Source organism: Nymphaea colorata, chromosome 4, assembly GCF_008831285.2.
Source record: "Nymphaea colorata isolate Beijing-Zhang1983 chromosome 4, ASM883128v2, whole genome shotgun sequence".
NCBI classification, from domain to species: Eukaryota; Viridiplantae; Streptophyta; class Magnoliopsida; order Nymphaeales; family Nymphaeaceae; genus Nymphaea; species Nymphaea colorata.
Window position 1 is genome coordinate 13874319 of NC_045141.1, and position 14937 is coordinate 13889255.

Sequence of the window (14937 nt, forward strand, 5' to 3'; positions counted from 1 at the left end):
AGATTTTTTTATGTCATGTTTTCTGTTTTTCAGATCTTTCATAACAGTCCTTACTTCTAGGAATATTTCTAAGATCCTCATTTCCTTTCAACTTTTGCGACGTTCTCGGACCGACTTCAATGCAGTACTGATAATCACTAATATCTGCGAGGATTTTAAAAAAAAAAAAAAAGAAAAACAACTGGTAGTCTTGAAAAGTTGAGGGAGCCAATATAATTCATAGAATATTAATAAAAGTACCATAGACAGATACTTATCATACATATCCTTAATATCAATTCATGCCCTCAACTGTGTCCCGGCCTTTTAATGAACGAAACCCTAACCACTTAAGTCCGTAAAATCACACGGCCCCCTTCCCTAGCTAGCTTCAAATTAATTAAGAAGTACTTGCTTTAGCTTCATAAAAAAATGAGTAAGCCATGACCCAAACTTCCAGCCGATATTATTTATTTAAATCCATCCAAATCAGCTGATTCTCAATTCAATATTTCTGCATTCAAGAGCCCCATGTCTCCTTTTAAATAAGTTTTAATATTTTATAACTTTTCTCACATACACACACAGATATATATATATATATATATATATATAAAATAGGAAAAACCCTAACCATTTGGGTGGAGGTTTGAAGGAGGAAGAACCATGGTAAAAAAGTATTAAGCATTAGTACTGATGTCTGGTGTCTGGGGCAACCATCAAACCCTAGAAAAACAATGGCGCTTTCATTTGAACATTGAAAAGGGAGAGGAGAGGAGAGGAGAGGAAGAAGAAGAGGGTTGGATGGAGGAAGAAGAGGCGTGGCAACATCCAAGCAGGGGGAGACCCCAAATGTCTTCTTGTCTACCAAAGCCATAGCAGCCCTCGTGACCCGGTCCAGCTGACGTGGCCCCAACGTGGGCCCGTCATGCGCCTACGTGGCAGTATGGCTCCCCTCTAGCCCTCTCAAGTTTTTGAATGACCTTGTCATCTCATGCAAAGAAAATGACCAATGTACCCTTGCCATGGAAGCCTTGGCACCTCACCTTGTCGGCTTCCTCATTTACATCAACTTCAAGTGGAAATTTCCAAGTAGTTTGAAACTTAGATGACGTGCAGAAAAGGGCACAGATATGTGAAGAGTTTTTGAAAGTTTCATAGATATTAAAATCTTTACAAGTGGATTTTAAAGTTTTGGAAATGTGAACTTGTTCATGTTCTATAGAAATCAAATTTCATAGATAAGTACGTTTATGTAGTATGATTATTCAAGGGTTTGGTTTCGGAGGGATCCACGCATCTTCCATTCTCACTATGCTTATGGACCGAAGGCGGTGGATAAACCCGAAAGCACAGGGAGACAAGGGTACATCTCTCCAGTCAAAATTATGCTGGGAATAGATCTGGCTGTCTGCCAACATGTAATTTTCTCTCTCTTTTCTCTCTCTCTCTATCTCTCTTGCTCAGATGGTCTATATATTGGACGAATCAAGGTCACTCTTTCTGTCCCTCTGAAAGATCCCAACCTTTTCTTGTGAAGCCAGACAAAGAGAAGTATCAGGGTCATTCCATTTCCATCCAGCTGAAATTCCCCAAGAAGATAAGAGAAAAACAGAGAAAGGAGGAAGAAAGGCCGTTTCTGAGAGATTCCTCCAGATGAAGCCTCCCAAATCAATCACCTTTCTGTTGCTGCTGCTTCTCCTCTTCATAACAGCACAAGGTACACGTTGCCGCACACCAACCATACCCAGCAAAAGGCAAAGACAATAACAAAAGAGAGAGAGAGAGAGACAGAGAGCTTCCCGTTGAACTATACCAAAAGCCCTTCTGACTGTCGTTCATCTTTTTGCTTCCTCTGCTGCAGGAATACGTCTGAGTCGTGAGTTGATAGCTGAAATTCCCGCTGTGAGAGTCCAGGTAGGGACAATCTCTTCCCTTGCTTTGTGTTTCAGCCTTCAAATGACTTCTTCTGTATGCTTGCCTCACCAAAAGTTTGTGATGAAACAGATGATCAGAAAGGAAAGGAGCTCAATGGAGAACAGAGTGCAGGGCAGCAGCCATGCGAGACATGCTCTCCAATGCAGAGGTTCATCATGTTCAGGTTTCAACTCTTGGCCTGCCAACAAACTCCACGAAAGACAGCTACTGCCAAGCTTTTTTACTGACTACTCTGGCCCTAGGAGAAATGACCCCAAGCATCACTAGAAGTGTTGGGGATATTTGAAGACAACCCCAACAATTCTTTTGCCAGAGAGAAAGTCGCAGAACAAAGCATGGAATTGAAATTTTGTAAGCCAAGCAGCAAGCTGCAGGTGGAACTGAAAGATGTTTCTTTTCTTCTTGTTGCAGGAAGTAGAAGATTGCTTGCCAACACGCTCACTTCCACCCAGGTCAGAAAACTAACAGCCATGAACTTCTCTGTATCTATTTCCAGCCACTGCTTTCTCTGTTTCTGAAACTTCCTTTATGTTTTTGACTGCTACAGCTTGTGAGCGTGGAGAGTAAGGCAGAGAAGAAAGGAAGGCAAGAAGTCACACCTTCGGATCATGACGCTCCAGATATCATGGACATCGCAGGAATGGATTATTCCTCTGCCAGGAAGAGCACTCCAAACCACAACTGACTTCAAATTGTAGTGGAGAAAAAACATAGTTTAGAAAGATCAAAACGTACACACTTCACACCATTCATGAAAACATGCCGCCTGTTCTGCGGAGGCACAAGTTTTTTGTACATAACAAGTTCATATATATTACTTTTATTGAATGCAACGTGAAGTACTCTCTCTCTCTCTCTCTCTCTTATATATATATATATATATATATATATATATATATATATATATATATATATATATATAAAGACAAAATGTTTCGATGATGCAGCTTAGATATTTTAAGTTGTTTTTGAAAAGGTGATACCGAATAGGAGCTCTTAAGTAGAGTTTTTGTTTTGAATTTCAAGAGTGTCAATTTCTTGTATTATGAAAAAGAGAATCAATATTGAAGTTGAAGCATAACAATATTGAAACAGAAGATGAAGCATAACAATATTGAAACACAGAAAGCATGCCTAGTACCTTAGGGTGAATATAAGAAACGTTGGGGGTTTCACCTTTTTGTTGGGTGGTATGATATCATAACTCATTCAAAAGATGTACGGACGCATATGATCTCCATGTTCAATGCTATAATAGGCATGTAATAATGTTGTTTTGGCCTATGTACAGCCTTTTAAGAATTGGTGACAGAGCTTTCTATTCATACACTAGAAAGAAATTAATATCTTTCTGATTGTCCTTTTTATGCTTTTGGAGGCTAATATTACCGTAGCTCAATCTTGACAGTTAATCTATCTCTTTTCTTATTGAATGGATGAATACCGAGCCTTCTTATCAAATATACATGATGACAAAACGCAGTAAGAGTGACTATAAGAAGAGAAATAAATCCGTAGTGCCCAACTTGTCATAACTTCGAATTCTTAGTATATAATCTCCATAACTCTCTCTGTCTCTCTCTCTCTCGCTACTGCTACATAATTTCAAGTCCATTTTATTCTATAAATTTAAACAAGTAAAAGGAAAGGCTGGTAAACGAGTTAAACATGTTCAATATGATATTAATAGAGAGAGTGAGGCAGCAGGAGGGTGGCGCTCGAGTATGGTGGATGCCGGCGGTGCAGCTAGGCGGCAGAGTAGTTGAATTGGAGGGACGGTGCGCCTTTACTGATGTGGGCTCACATGTTCCCTGAAGAGGCTACACGAGTGTTGCAGGGGATCACGCAGATGTGGTGTGGCGTGAAAGGTGGGGATCATGTGTTCTGTCTTTTCTTCTCCTCTTTATTTGATCAGGAAGAGATGGGCAATGGCCGACGGTCCGGCCGGGAGGTTGGAGCACATGGTAACTATGACTGCATCCACCCCTCGACTGGCCCCAGGGATACATACCAAACTGCTCAAATCAACCGGCCATGGCGGGCCAGACGTTCAAGTAGGCCGCCTACCGGTACTGCCATTTAATGCTCCAAAACACAATCTTCGACGCAATCCTGACAGCAGTTAAACCTTTCAGTTTTTTCTGTTATATATATATATATATATATATATATATATATATATATATATATATATATAGAGAGAGAGAGAGAGAGAGGTGCACGAATATTTATTGTATGAGACAAATTTGGTACTCCGGGGAGCAGTGAAATAGTAATGGCCCAAGCTGAGCATTGTGATCATGGAGAGGTTATTTAATGCTCGTAACATGCGAGGAGAAGGGAAGATCGCATTCATTTTGCCGTGAGCCCCTCCCGTCGACACATGCGAAGATGTGCTTCATGCCATTCAGTATAAACCGCCGAAACGTTGAAGCAGAACATGAGCACATCCTGGAAATAGGACCTTCTGTCTGTGGTAGTAAATGACCTCGAAAGAGATGATCAACAGAACCGGTGAAATGTAGTTGCTCAAGAATTATGAAACTGCGCCCATTTAAAGAAAATTTAATCTAGCACATATCATCTCCACTGTTGAAAACTAGAGGTCCCATTGATAAATTCGACATAGAAACTCGAGAATTATGATCTTATACCAATGATGAAACAATATAGGGAATACTGAGTTCTACCATCCATTTTAAGACTAGAAATTTGCCGGAAGTAAGGCTTCCCACTTTAGAATATGACTACATACAGCAAAGAATATAAAGCCCATAACCAATGTTCACATGACAGCCGGCAACCTGAAATTGCCACTGCCAAGATGAAGAAAAACAAACTAAATCACTCACTGCTTACAAATCGCTCACCCAAAGTGCTAGGATTTAACCAAAATCATATCTGCCATCCATTCCATACACTGCCATGACCATCACACTCATCCCTGCTTTGATCGAAATGTGGTTCACTGTAATAATCATAATCAACCTGATCTTATACTTCTCAATCAAGGGCCAACGAGACTCTTTCCCTCTCCCCTCCCTCAATGTAACTCCTCATTCTTGCTTTCCAACTTTTGTTATAAGAGGTGATAGTCAACCTCTGCTGGGCCTGCTTCTGCACTGACAGCCATTTTTCAACTAACCTTAGCTCTGCCCGGTCCCTATCCCTCCTTCCTACTTCCACCTCTACTAGTAGATCCTTCTTATCCTCCTCTCTCCGGACAGTTATCACCCTTCTATTATCAGAGCGGCCTGCCTTTCTTCACACACAATTCCTGTATTCATCCTTACTTCACACAATATGTTGCTTGGTCTAGTACAGAGGCAAAATATAAAGCTATGGCTAGAGATAATGCTGAATTGATTTCGCTTTGTCACCTTCTTAAAGACCCACGTCCCACAAGAAGGCATCTCTATGTGACAATTTAGGCACTACCCATCTCGCAGCCAATCCTGTCTCCACAAAGTGCATAAAGATTGATTGTCACTTTGTCAGGGAGAAGGTTGCAGGACAAGAAATACGTATGGAATTTGTTTTCTCTTAAGCACAGCAATAGTCAATGAAAGATATAACACCTCTCTCCTTGATAATAAAAAAACAAAAAAGAAAGCTCGTGAGGTTTGAGAGAGGTGCCTTTCACCATGGATGTAGGTTTTTTGAAACAGAACCACGACATATAATTGTTTCTCTTTCTCTCTACCTTCATTTAACTTTTTCACTTCCTTACATTTACATGCCTGAAATGCAACTATACCTGACAAGTCTTCAATACCACTCTTTTCAGGGCACTAATAGTTTTCTCTTTTCACCCTTCTCTCTCTCTCTCTCTCTTCCCTTTTCCCTTCATTCCATAACTCTCTTCTCCGCCTTAATTAATTACAATAATGGATTATAAAAAAGGAGAAGAGCAGGAGAATGAGACTAGTTTGACTCATTTTATTATATATAGATTAAGAGAGATAGAGATTTGAACAGCTAGATTCATTCTTATCTATTTTATGAGGATTATTATGCATTCTTCAATGTCAAACATTAAGGATATCCTTGCTGTTGAGTTTTGACCTTTTTAAAATCACACGTTGAAAGCATCTTACAATATAACTTTTATTCTGATCTATTATCCAATGATTTAATGCAGCAATCAAAGAATTAGCAAGAAACCATATCATGTGGGTAGCTCGGACTAGGGAAGCTGTTATGATGAGCATCTAGGAACAAGAAAGAAGCACGCAATGAGAAGACTATTATGTGAAAGCAGAAGACTGCCTTGATCTTTTCTTACTCTTTTTTTTTTCTCTTTCGGAAGATGCTCGACTTCTTAACTCGATCGCTTGTTAAGGAATTAAATGGCTTCCTCTATTTCAATAGTCCATACACTACACATAACATACAAGATTCATCTCAATCTATTCTCACTATGAATATTCCGAGAAATTCACACTATTTATATTCATAGAAATAACTAACACTGTTTCTGGGCAATTCTAGCTAGCACATCATATTAAAAGTTAGACCTAATAATGCAAGATACCAGCAGCTCTAATTCCAGTATATATTGGGAGGAAATTAAAATTAACACTGAGTTGCTCTCTCTCATGGCGGTCGATCTTTTGTGGGTAGGTGGGCATCCTGAAGGTTTCATTTCAGCATCGGCAACCCCCTGTCAGCCTCAATTCATTATCGAAAACCGACACTGCGACGGGCCAGCAGCATCTGCTCGCTTGCCTTCTCAGGACAAGCCAAGTTGCAATCTTGGTCTTGACTTTGTGCTGCAGATTGTCGACCAGTACTTGACATGAGTGACATCACTCTCTGACTTCCATCTAATTCGGTGCTCCCTTCACCTTTCCGGCGTGCCCTCATTTATTTCCACTCTCATTTCACACCAATCTTTCCATGCATCTTCATCTTAATTTTCAGTATGATTGACCTTTAAAGGGCTGTTTGGTAATGAAAACAGTAGCAAACATTATGTTGTATTGTTTCATGAATCGGTCTAAATCTTTGAGCGTATTCATAGAACAGATCTTGTTTTCGGACTTCCCGTTCTTTGGTCTTTATCTTTTGATTCCTACTGTTGGATCAGTGATAAAAAATTAAGGTATGATTACATTGTGTCGTTGACAGAAGAGTGTATTTAGCAGACCAGGTCTGAATATGTGCTGGGTGTGGCAGATGGAGTCGAGTGGTTCCTGTTGATCACACGTCATGTGCCTATCGTTGGCGAGGCAGATAATTCGAAACATAGAATTGATTGTAGTCCGCTATCTTGGCCGCCCGCCATGGTTAAGAATATGTGTGTATAAACAAATTGATATTTGTTTTGGTAAGTAGCAAACCACTTAGGCAAGAAATAAAAACCAGACCTCTTAAGTTTGTGTTTAAAAAATATTGTGAACAAAATGTGAACATCCTAACATATTCATAGGCACTATACAATTTAAATTATGTTTTAATTCGAGTTATTGTTGAACAAAATTTTAGTTTTTCTGCTATCAAATTTTTTATGTTATAAGAACTGCTTATTTTTTTATTATTAAAAACATTACTAAAATTAAAAACTGACTAATTTAATACATGTTCCTCATCAAATCATTCTTACGATCATATCCATCAGTTAGATTGCATGAAAAACATTTTAATAATTATTTTTGGAGGGTCTAGTTTTTGTCTCTTACCTAAGTGGTCTGTTTGTGTACCAATTTCTCTCTTTCTCTCTTTCCCTATATATATATATATATATATATATATATATATATATATATATATATATACCATTCATAAGCAGAAAATCTATGAATGTCAAAAAGTTCTTTGGCATAAGAAATAATAGGCCCTATTATGTATTTGTTTCTGAGCAAGATGGGTTATTGATCAGTGACATGCTGGTCACATAACCGGGCTACTTTTTCCCGGTTATCGCATTCAGTAGCATATCATGTTTTATATTAACAGAGAGAGAAAAGAAGTCACGAACACGAAACATGGACCAGATCTGTCGCATTGAATGTTCTTGGAACCCTTTTCCTTTGAAACAGGGGCGAAGCCCTGGTAGGGCAGTAGTATTTAAATCTTAGAACTTTAAGGGGCAGCAATATGGAAATAACAAAAATACCGTCAAAATAAACATATTTTGTATGTCTGTGTGGGCAACTGCCCACACGTAGCCTACACATGCCTCCACCACTGATTTAGAAATAGGACCAAAATTGCTGTCATCTCCTATCAGAATTCTGAGGATAAGACACTTGATAGCCTGAAACAAACACTCTCAACTGTATAGAGGGAAATATATTTCAATAAAAATGGTCTGACTTCCTGTGAATGACCTTTTCTTTTAAGACATTTTGAACTGTTTAAGTTATAACATGGGATTTCACCTGTGTTTGGTTCAGGATGTATGGGCGGATGGAAGTTCACCCGTCCAATATACTCTGAATTTCCTTTTTTCAGGGTAATCAAACTCCCTTTTAAGTTTCCGAATTATGCCGTCACACTCAATATAATGGAGGAGGCACATGTGGGCAATTACGCGCATAAAACCAGACACATAACTCATTTACATGATGAAATAATTTTATAGTTTCATTTGCTAATTTGCATATTATATTGTCAGATATTGAATTTTTAAAAAGTATGCATTTTAATTAGACATTTTTAGTTTTGTTAGGAATTGAGCAGAATAAATGGTGCACCCTGTTAACGATCCCACCTTTTTTATAGTTCAGAAAAACAATACCTATGATTATCGAATAACCCACTTTTTATAGTCCAGAAAAACAATACCTATGGTTATCGAAAAAGAGAATGGGCATGTACACGACCATCTGTTCAATCAATTATGTTAAGCAAACCTTGAAATCCTTAATCTCTCGTTTGTCTGTTCTAGATAATATTTCTGTCTACGATTTGCTGTATGTTGATTTTGCAGAGGACTCTAGATCACTACCGATGAATCAATCCTATGCCCCTTCAACATTTGTATTTATATTGACAAACAAATACATGAGCCGGCTCGAGATCATCGCTCATCTGCAGAAATGCATGCTCAGGCGCAGTTCTTCTCCCAAGACAAGATACCGACTGATCTAGGCCCACTACAAAAATCTGCTCAGCGTTGCTGTTGCAATTACAACCATAAACCAAACGGGTGCCTTGGAACTCATACTACCATGGGATGATGGAAAAGATCGACACGGAATTTGCGGTTCCACGCCACATGCCCCAGGGCTACAGAGGAACAACCGCCATATTCATTGCCTCCCATGCACCTTTCTTCTCCCCATCAAAAATTTGAAAAGTATCACAGCTAGAAGTCTCCTGCATAGGTCGGTCTTTGAACTTGGCTAGTCACGCATCATAGTAGTCGTGTAAGAGGTACAGAGAAAGAGAGAGGGACAGAATCATGGCCTCTGCTCTACTCCAAATCACCTTTCACAATTCATCGTCGCTTTCGTTTGGAGGCCAGTGGTCGCGCCGACGGGGACACAATATGGCGGGACGATATGGTGGTGGCTTCACGTTACGTGCGACTGTCCTGACTGAAGCGGTAATACCCTCTTCTCCTTTCATCTTTCCTCATATCTCTTGTTCCTTCTGGTTGAAAGTAGCTTTCGATTCGTAAAAATTCTTGATCAATAATCTAAATGGCTGCGAATTCCTTTGAGATTGTGGAGCGTTGGTGTTCTAGAATTTCCTTTTCATTCGTTAAAAATGGACAACTATCGGAAAGAATTGAGGGTCAATTTTCTGCTTTTATTAAATTGGTATCGACCTCATACAATTTGGAATATCACCGGCAGTTAATCTCATTGCTAAGTTGCTCGAACCGATTATTTGATAAGGGGCTTGTTGCGTAAAACTTTTCAGTTGTTTTAGGATTTCCATGTTAATTATTAAAAGTTGATGCTATTGTCAGATATGAATGGTTGGGTTCGAATTCTTTCAGCGTATTAAGAGTATGAGATAGAGACTTGACCTTAAGCACTTCAAAACCATCTGCAACAGGGAGTACCGCAAAATGTGAATCCTTTAGTAGCACAAATCTCGAACTCTGTATGTCTGCTGTCCAGATACAGTTGGTAAATGGACAGAGAAATCAGAAGTTCTTATCGTCCAATTTTCCTAAAAAATTGGTTTGGCAAGGAATGGACATGTTTTGATAACCATTCTCCTTGGCTTTTGGGAAGATATGACTGGTTGTGGTGTAGCAAAACTAGCCTCTATAGTGTAGCAACTAGCAAGACTAAGTTCCTGCTAGATGTGCAGAACAAATTCAGATGGTGGACAAATTAATACTTCATGTTATGCAGTCCATGTGAAAACCCTAGGTATCCTAGAGAGCTATCTTGCTAGCTTTGTGAGCATTCTCATGATTGGAATACATAAACTTCATTATTGGTTCTTCTAGCCACATAGGTATTCTTAAGTGAGCAACAAGGGCTAGAGAAAAGGGAAAGAGAGGTGACATGGGGAGGGAGATGTGCATTCTCAAAATCATTATGCTGCCACCGTTGGTTTCTTATTAACCTTTTCTGTTTGGTTTACTGAGGAAATTGTCGAAGCCTTTTCTTTTTTATTTGTATCACTCTTATAACCTTTTGTTGATGTCTGTTTTGTTGATTCATATAATGTAGGAATAGAGGATGCCTTGTTAATTTTTTGTTGTTACTAATCTTATTCACTGGTAAAATAAGTGCAACGTTGTCTGACTTTCTCCTAAACTCATAACTATCCTTGTGATCTCTCTGGAAGTTACAGAATCATAAGAGAAGGATCCTTTTTAACATATAATTGTCGATGTCAGAATCATAAATATGACCAAGCTACTGCAAAGACTTAAAGAAAAGAAAGAAGGCAAAAAGTAGCAAAACCAGGGGGATTATAGTAAGGATCATAGTAGGTAAGTTTGTCTAGAAATTTATGCTGATGTACAATATTTGGGAACAAAGTTTTATGGTTTAATGGGTTAACGAGTAGAGGCTTGTTCCTGATCTCAAGTATTCTGTTTGATAAAATGCTACACAGAAGTTCTGTCAGGAACCTTGAGGTAATGTTATTCTTCCTGCCTTTCACAATCTAGAAACCACTTCGCAAATTTTTCCTGTTAAAATTTCCTCATGTTTTGCACCTTTTTTTTTTATGATGCTGTCTGTAATTGAAAGTCCCTACTTGTTGTGCTATTTGTGCAGAGTAGTTATGAATAAATAAATAAAAAAGATTAGCATGGCCATAGATAGAGTTCAGAAAGCGTTTATTTGGTTATACTTATTTTATAAAGGAAACAACCTATAGGCGGATGATGATAATCTTGACAAAAACTTTGATTGAGGACAGCAGGCTAATTTATAATACCTGCTAAAGTCTTGTGGGAAAGCATTGGTTTTATGGTTAGGATTTTGGAAATTTACCCCTAGAGCAGCATGCTGCTTTAATATGAGGAAGATGGATTTTGTTTAGGAAAACAATGCTGTTGATCACGTGCATCTAAATTGTCCCTCTATGTTTTGTTATGTATACGTTGATATATATTTCCCAGTTTCTCTATAATAAAGATATCGATAGCAGGCTTTATTTTTTCATTTTCTTATGTAAAGTGCTCATTTAAATATAAAGGGAAATAATATCAAGGTCCTAATATATTACTCTTTTTGCAAGGTTCTCTGAAATGGCTAAGTAGTTTGTTGATGTTCTTTCTTTTTCTCGGTTTTATGTCCCTTTCACAGGCACCTGTCAAATTGCACCATGATGAACTGGAAGTTGATTTATTTGCATGCCCTATCTGTTTTGAGCAATTGACAAGAAAAGGTCCATCAGGTTTGAACTTGTAAGTTTCAAACTTTCCCTTTTTGAACATTTCAGCATACTGGTATGGTTGTTTCTTTTAGGGGCTGTGGTTAAATGTTGGTATGGTGCTTGCAGGCCTGCTATTTACAGGTCAGGTTTTAAGTGTCGTACATGCAAGCGGACCTACTCTAGTAAGGAGACATATTTGGATCTCACTGTCACCTCTGGGACAAAAGGGTATAACGAGGTCATGCCTACCAGAACAGAGTTATTCAGGTTTCAACTCGCATAAGCTTTTGAAGTTCATCATCTATGATCATTTCAGTATCTATCTACATATAGAGATCTAGATAATCATAATTCCTCAAAACATAATCTACATATCCTTCAAAAAAGAAAAGAAGAAATTGCTATCTGCAGATGTGCCTTTGAAAAGCTGGGATCAACCCCTTTCGTTGTGGAATAACAATGCTCCCAACTTTTTCTTTTCCATGAGATGTAACATGTAGCCTTCTCTACTTTTCTGCTTTTAGGTGAATCATTTCCTTTTCTTATTCACTGAATGTGAATAATTTGAAATTTCTTAGTAAATTTGACATTATACTGCTGTCAGTTTCCAGCATTGTCAGCCTATCATTTTTGAATTATTGAAAGCTCGCCAGCTCTCCCACTCACATACTGAAAAAAGAGATAAGTAAGTTTGAAAGGCCAAACTTCTCTTGGTTAGGCAACCAAATGGAAGGCAGGACACTAACTTTTGCTGAACTTGTAGCCTTTAGGGCATAAATTTACTCCTATTTCTTTTCAGAGAAGCTATCATCAAAAGAGTCAAGCAAATGAAGACCAATCTATTTCTATTGGTATATAAGCTCCGAATGTTTTCTTTTTCATCTGTGAAGGTGTTGATTGGTTGATTCTTATTTTCCACGTGCATTAGGAGCCCATTGGTTTCATTTGCATATGAAAGAGGATGGCGTCAAAATTTTGGCAGGAGTGGCTTTCCCGGCCCTGATGAAGAGGTAGTTTCTTTCTCATGGCCTTCTTTGCATGAGCTTTACATTGCATATACTTTTTCTTTGTAAAGGTAGATCTTACATTATAGGATATGCAGAGAGCAACATTGTAAATCTTCTCCAAGATGGCTAGGTTAGTAGATGGAGCGATTTCCTTTTGGTGTAAAAAGTAATTGGTAGCTGCTGGAAGGTTGTTGGGACACAGCGAGATGGCCACCAAGATAGTAGTGCAGCCAGCACCTTTACAGTTTGATATCTTCCCAATGGGTGAAAATTGTCGTGCAGATTTCTGGGTGCAACATGGTCATGATGTACCAATACATGTCCGGGTGATGAATAAGGGGAAAACAATGTACAAATTGATTGTTAAATCACTGAATTAAAACTAATCTACCCTGGACATGAAGGAAAAAAGATTTAATTTCAATCGGAAAGGCAAAAAGTAATGCAGAACGGGAAGAAAACATGGGTTTTCATAGAGAACCTTTTTTCCAGGGACATCCTGTCTATATCATGTATCATGTATGGCACTGCATGAATGTGATCTAAAATTATGAAAAGTTTGTCCTTTATATCTTCTTCTTCCGTCTCTCAACCACCATATTGGAGTGTTTTACACTTGGCATCAAATAGTGTAAATAATTTGACTTTGAATTTCCACCTGTGATCATTTGAGTTTGATACGTTCACTGGATTCTTGACTTTTCATTCTGTAGCTTTGGCTATTGGTGGTCGACACAAGTGGAAACTCCTTGTATGTTGAATTTATTTGGCCTTTTTGTTTCCCATGAATCTTGTATGATTGATTAGTTTCCATCATATTAAAATGCTTTATGCAATCAAATTCAGTGAACTGGATTTTGCAGTTCAAAATGGCGCAAGATTATTTCAAACCAATAGAAGGTGGTGTGCTGGTTGATGTGAGTTGTGGAAGTGGCTTGTTTTCAAGGAAATTTGCCAAATGTGGATCATACTCTGGCGTGATTGCATTGGACTTTTCAGAGAACATGCTCAGACAATGCTATGATTTTGTGAAACAGGATGAAAGCCTTTTATCTGCGTAAGTTTGTCCATAAGATGCTAAGGGATTATTGCCATTCAGTTTCTGTTCTCTTATCATGAAATCTCTTTTATCTTGGTTTTGAAAAACTGAGGCTTTTGAAGATGCATGATAGCTTATTGAGGAGAAACTTTCAGGAATTTTGCTCTTGTTCGGGCTGATATTTCAAGGCTTCCTTTTGCATCTGGTTCTGTTGATGCTGTTCATGCTGGTGCTGCATTACACTGTTGGCCTTCACCTTCTAATGCTGTAAGTCGGATTTGCATGTTTGCTAGACTACAAGGCCAATTCAGTTGTCTTCTGTAAAAACAGAAACACCTAGATGGCTCTTCAGCTGTTTTTCTCTCACTGGATGCCGGATATCTGCACATAAATGCTGAACAGCCTGAGCTACATAATGCACTTTGTCATTTTCATTTTTGTGCTGCATCTGATGTGAAGCTTGCTTTCAATTTTACTGTCGCATGGCTGCTATACTTGTGTGCATATCATTACACCATCAGGTGAAGTAATTCTTCTCTGTTCATGGTTAGGTGGCAGAAATCAGTCGCGTCCTGAGAAGTGGTGGTGTGTTTGTCGCGACCACGTTTCTAGGGCCTGCGTTCGCCAGCCCATTTCTTCGGGAAGTGAGACCCCTTATAGAAGTAATGACCTATTCTTCTGTGTAACTTAGGAAATGCGGTACTGATTTTCATCTTGCTGATGAGCCTTACTTTTCCACCTAATGCAATGCAGGCAGCTAGGCAGCTAACAAGCAGCTACAACAATCTAAGCGAGAAGGAGATTGAAGATCTATGCGAGTCATGTGGATTTACTAATTATACAAGTAAGACAGATCGAGCATTTATTATTTTTTCCGCACAGAAACCATAGAAAATGTATAGTCGACATTAAACCAAGTGTTGAGGTACATTCTCTTTTAAAAAAGCATAGGGGTTTGTTGTCCTCTCCATTGTATCAGTCCCGCAAAGAAGCATGCAAACGTCCCCACTTGCCAATCCAGTTGTTTATTATTCCCAAGGGTTGAGCTTGTAAATGAAATGTGCAGCAATGGCTCGACTCTGTTCCGCTCATAAATTGTCGTTCATGTATACAAGGGTTCCAATAGTGTCCTGTCACATAATCTGTTAGCATGGCCAAGGTTTCTCCTCTTGGCTT

The 14937-nt window shown here is 38.7% G+C and overlaps 2 protein-coding genes across 2 annotated transcripts; both read left to right on the top strand.

The window, feature by feature from the left end:
* The first annotated feature begins 1408 nt into the window (after positions 1-1408).
* On the top strand, positions 1409-2750 carry LOC116253412 (uncharacterized). The gene is made up of 5 exons (XM_031628212.2): positions 1409-1699; positions 1844-1896; positions 1987-2080; positions 2329-2369; positions 2465-2750. The coding sequence occupies exons 1-5, from the start codon at positions 1636-1638 to the stop codon at positions 2600-2602; spliced, it is 390 nt and encodes a 129-aa protein (XP_031484072.1). The 5' UTR covers positions 1409-1635; the 3' UTR covers positions 2603-2750.
* A 6003-nt stretch (positions 2751-8753) lies between these two features.
* LOC116253660 (uncharacterized methyltransferase At2g41040, chloroplastic-like) lies at positions 8754-14777 on the top strand. The gene is made up of 8 exons (XM_031628595.2): positions 8754-9469; positions 11646-11746; positions 11842-11982; positions 12644-12725; positions 13586-13779; positions 13917-14028; positions 14313-14423; positions 14515-14777. The coding sequence occupies exons 1-8, from the start codon at positions 9326-9328 to the stop codon at positions 14650-14652; spliced, it is 1023 nt and encodes a 340-aa protein (XP_031484455.1). The 5' UTR covers positions 8754-9325; the 3' UTR covers positions 14653-14777.
* The last annotated feature ends 160 nt before the right edge of the window (positions 14778-14937 follow it).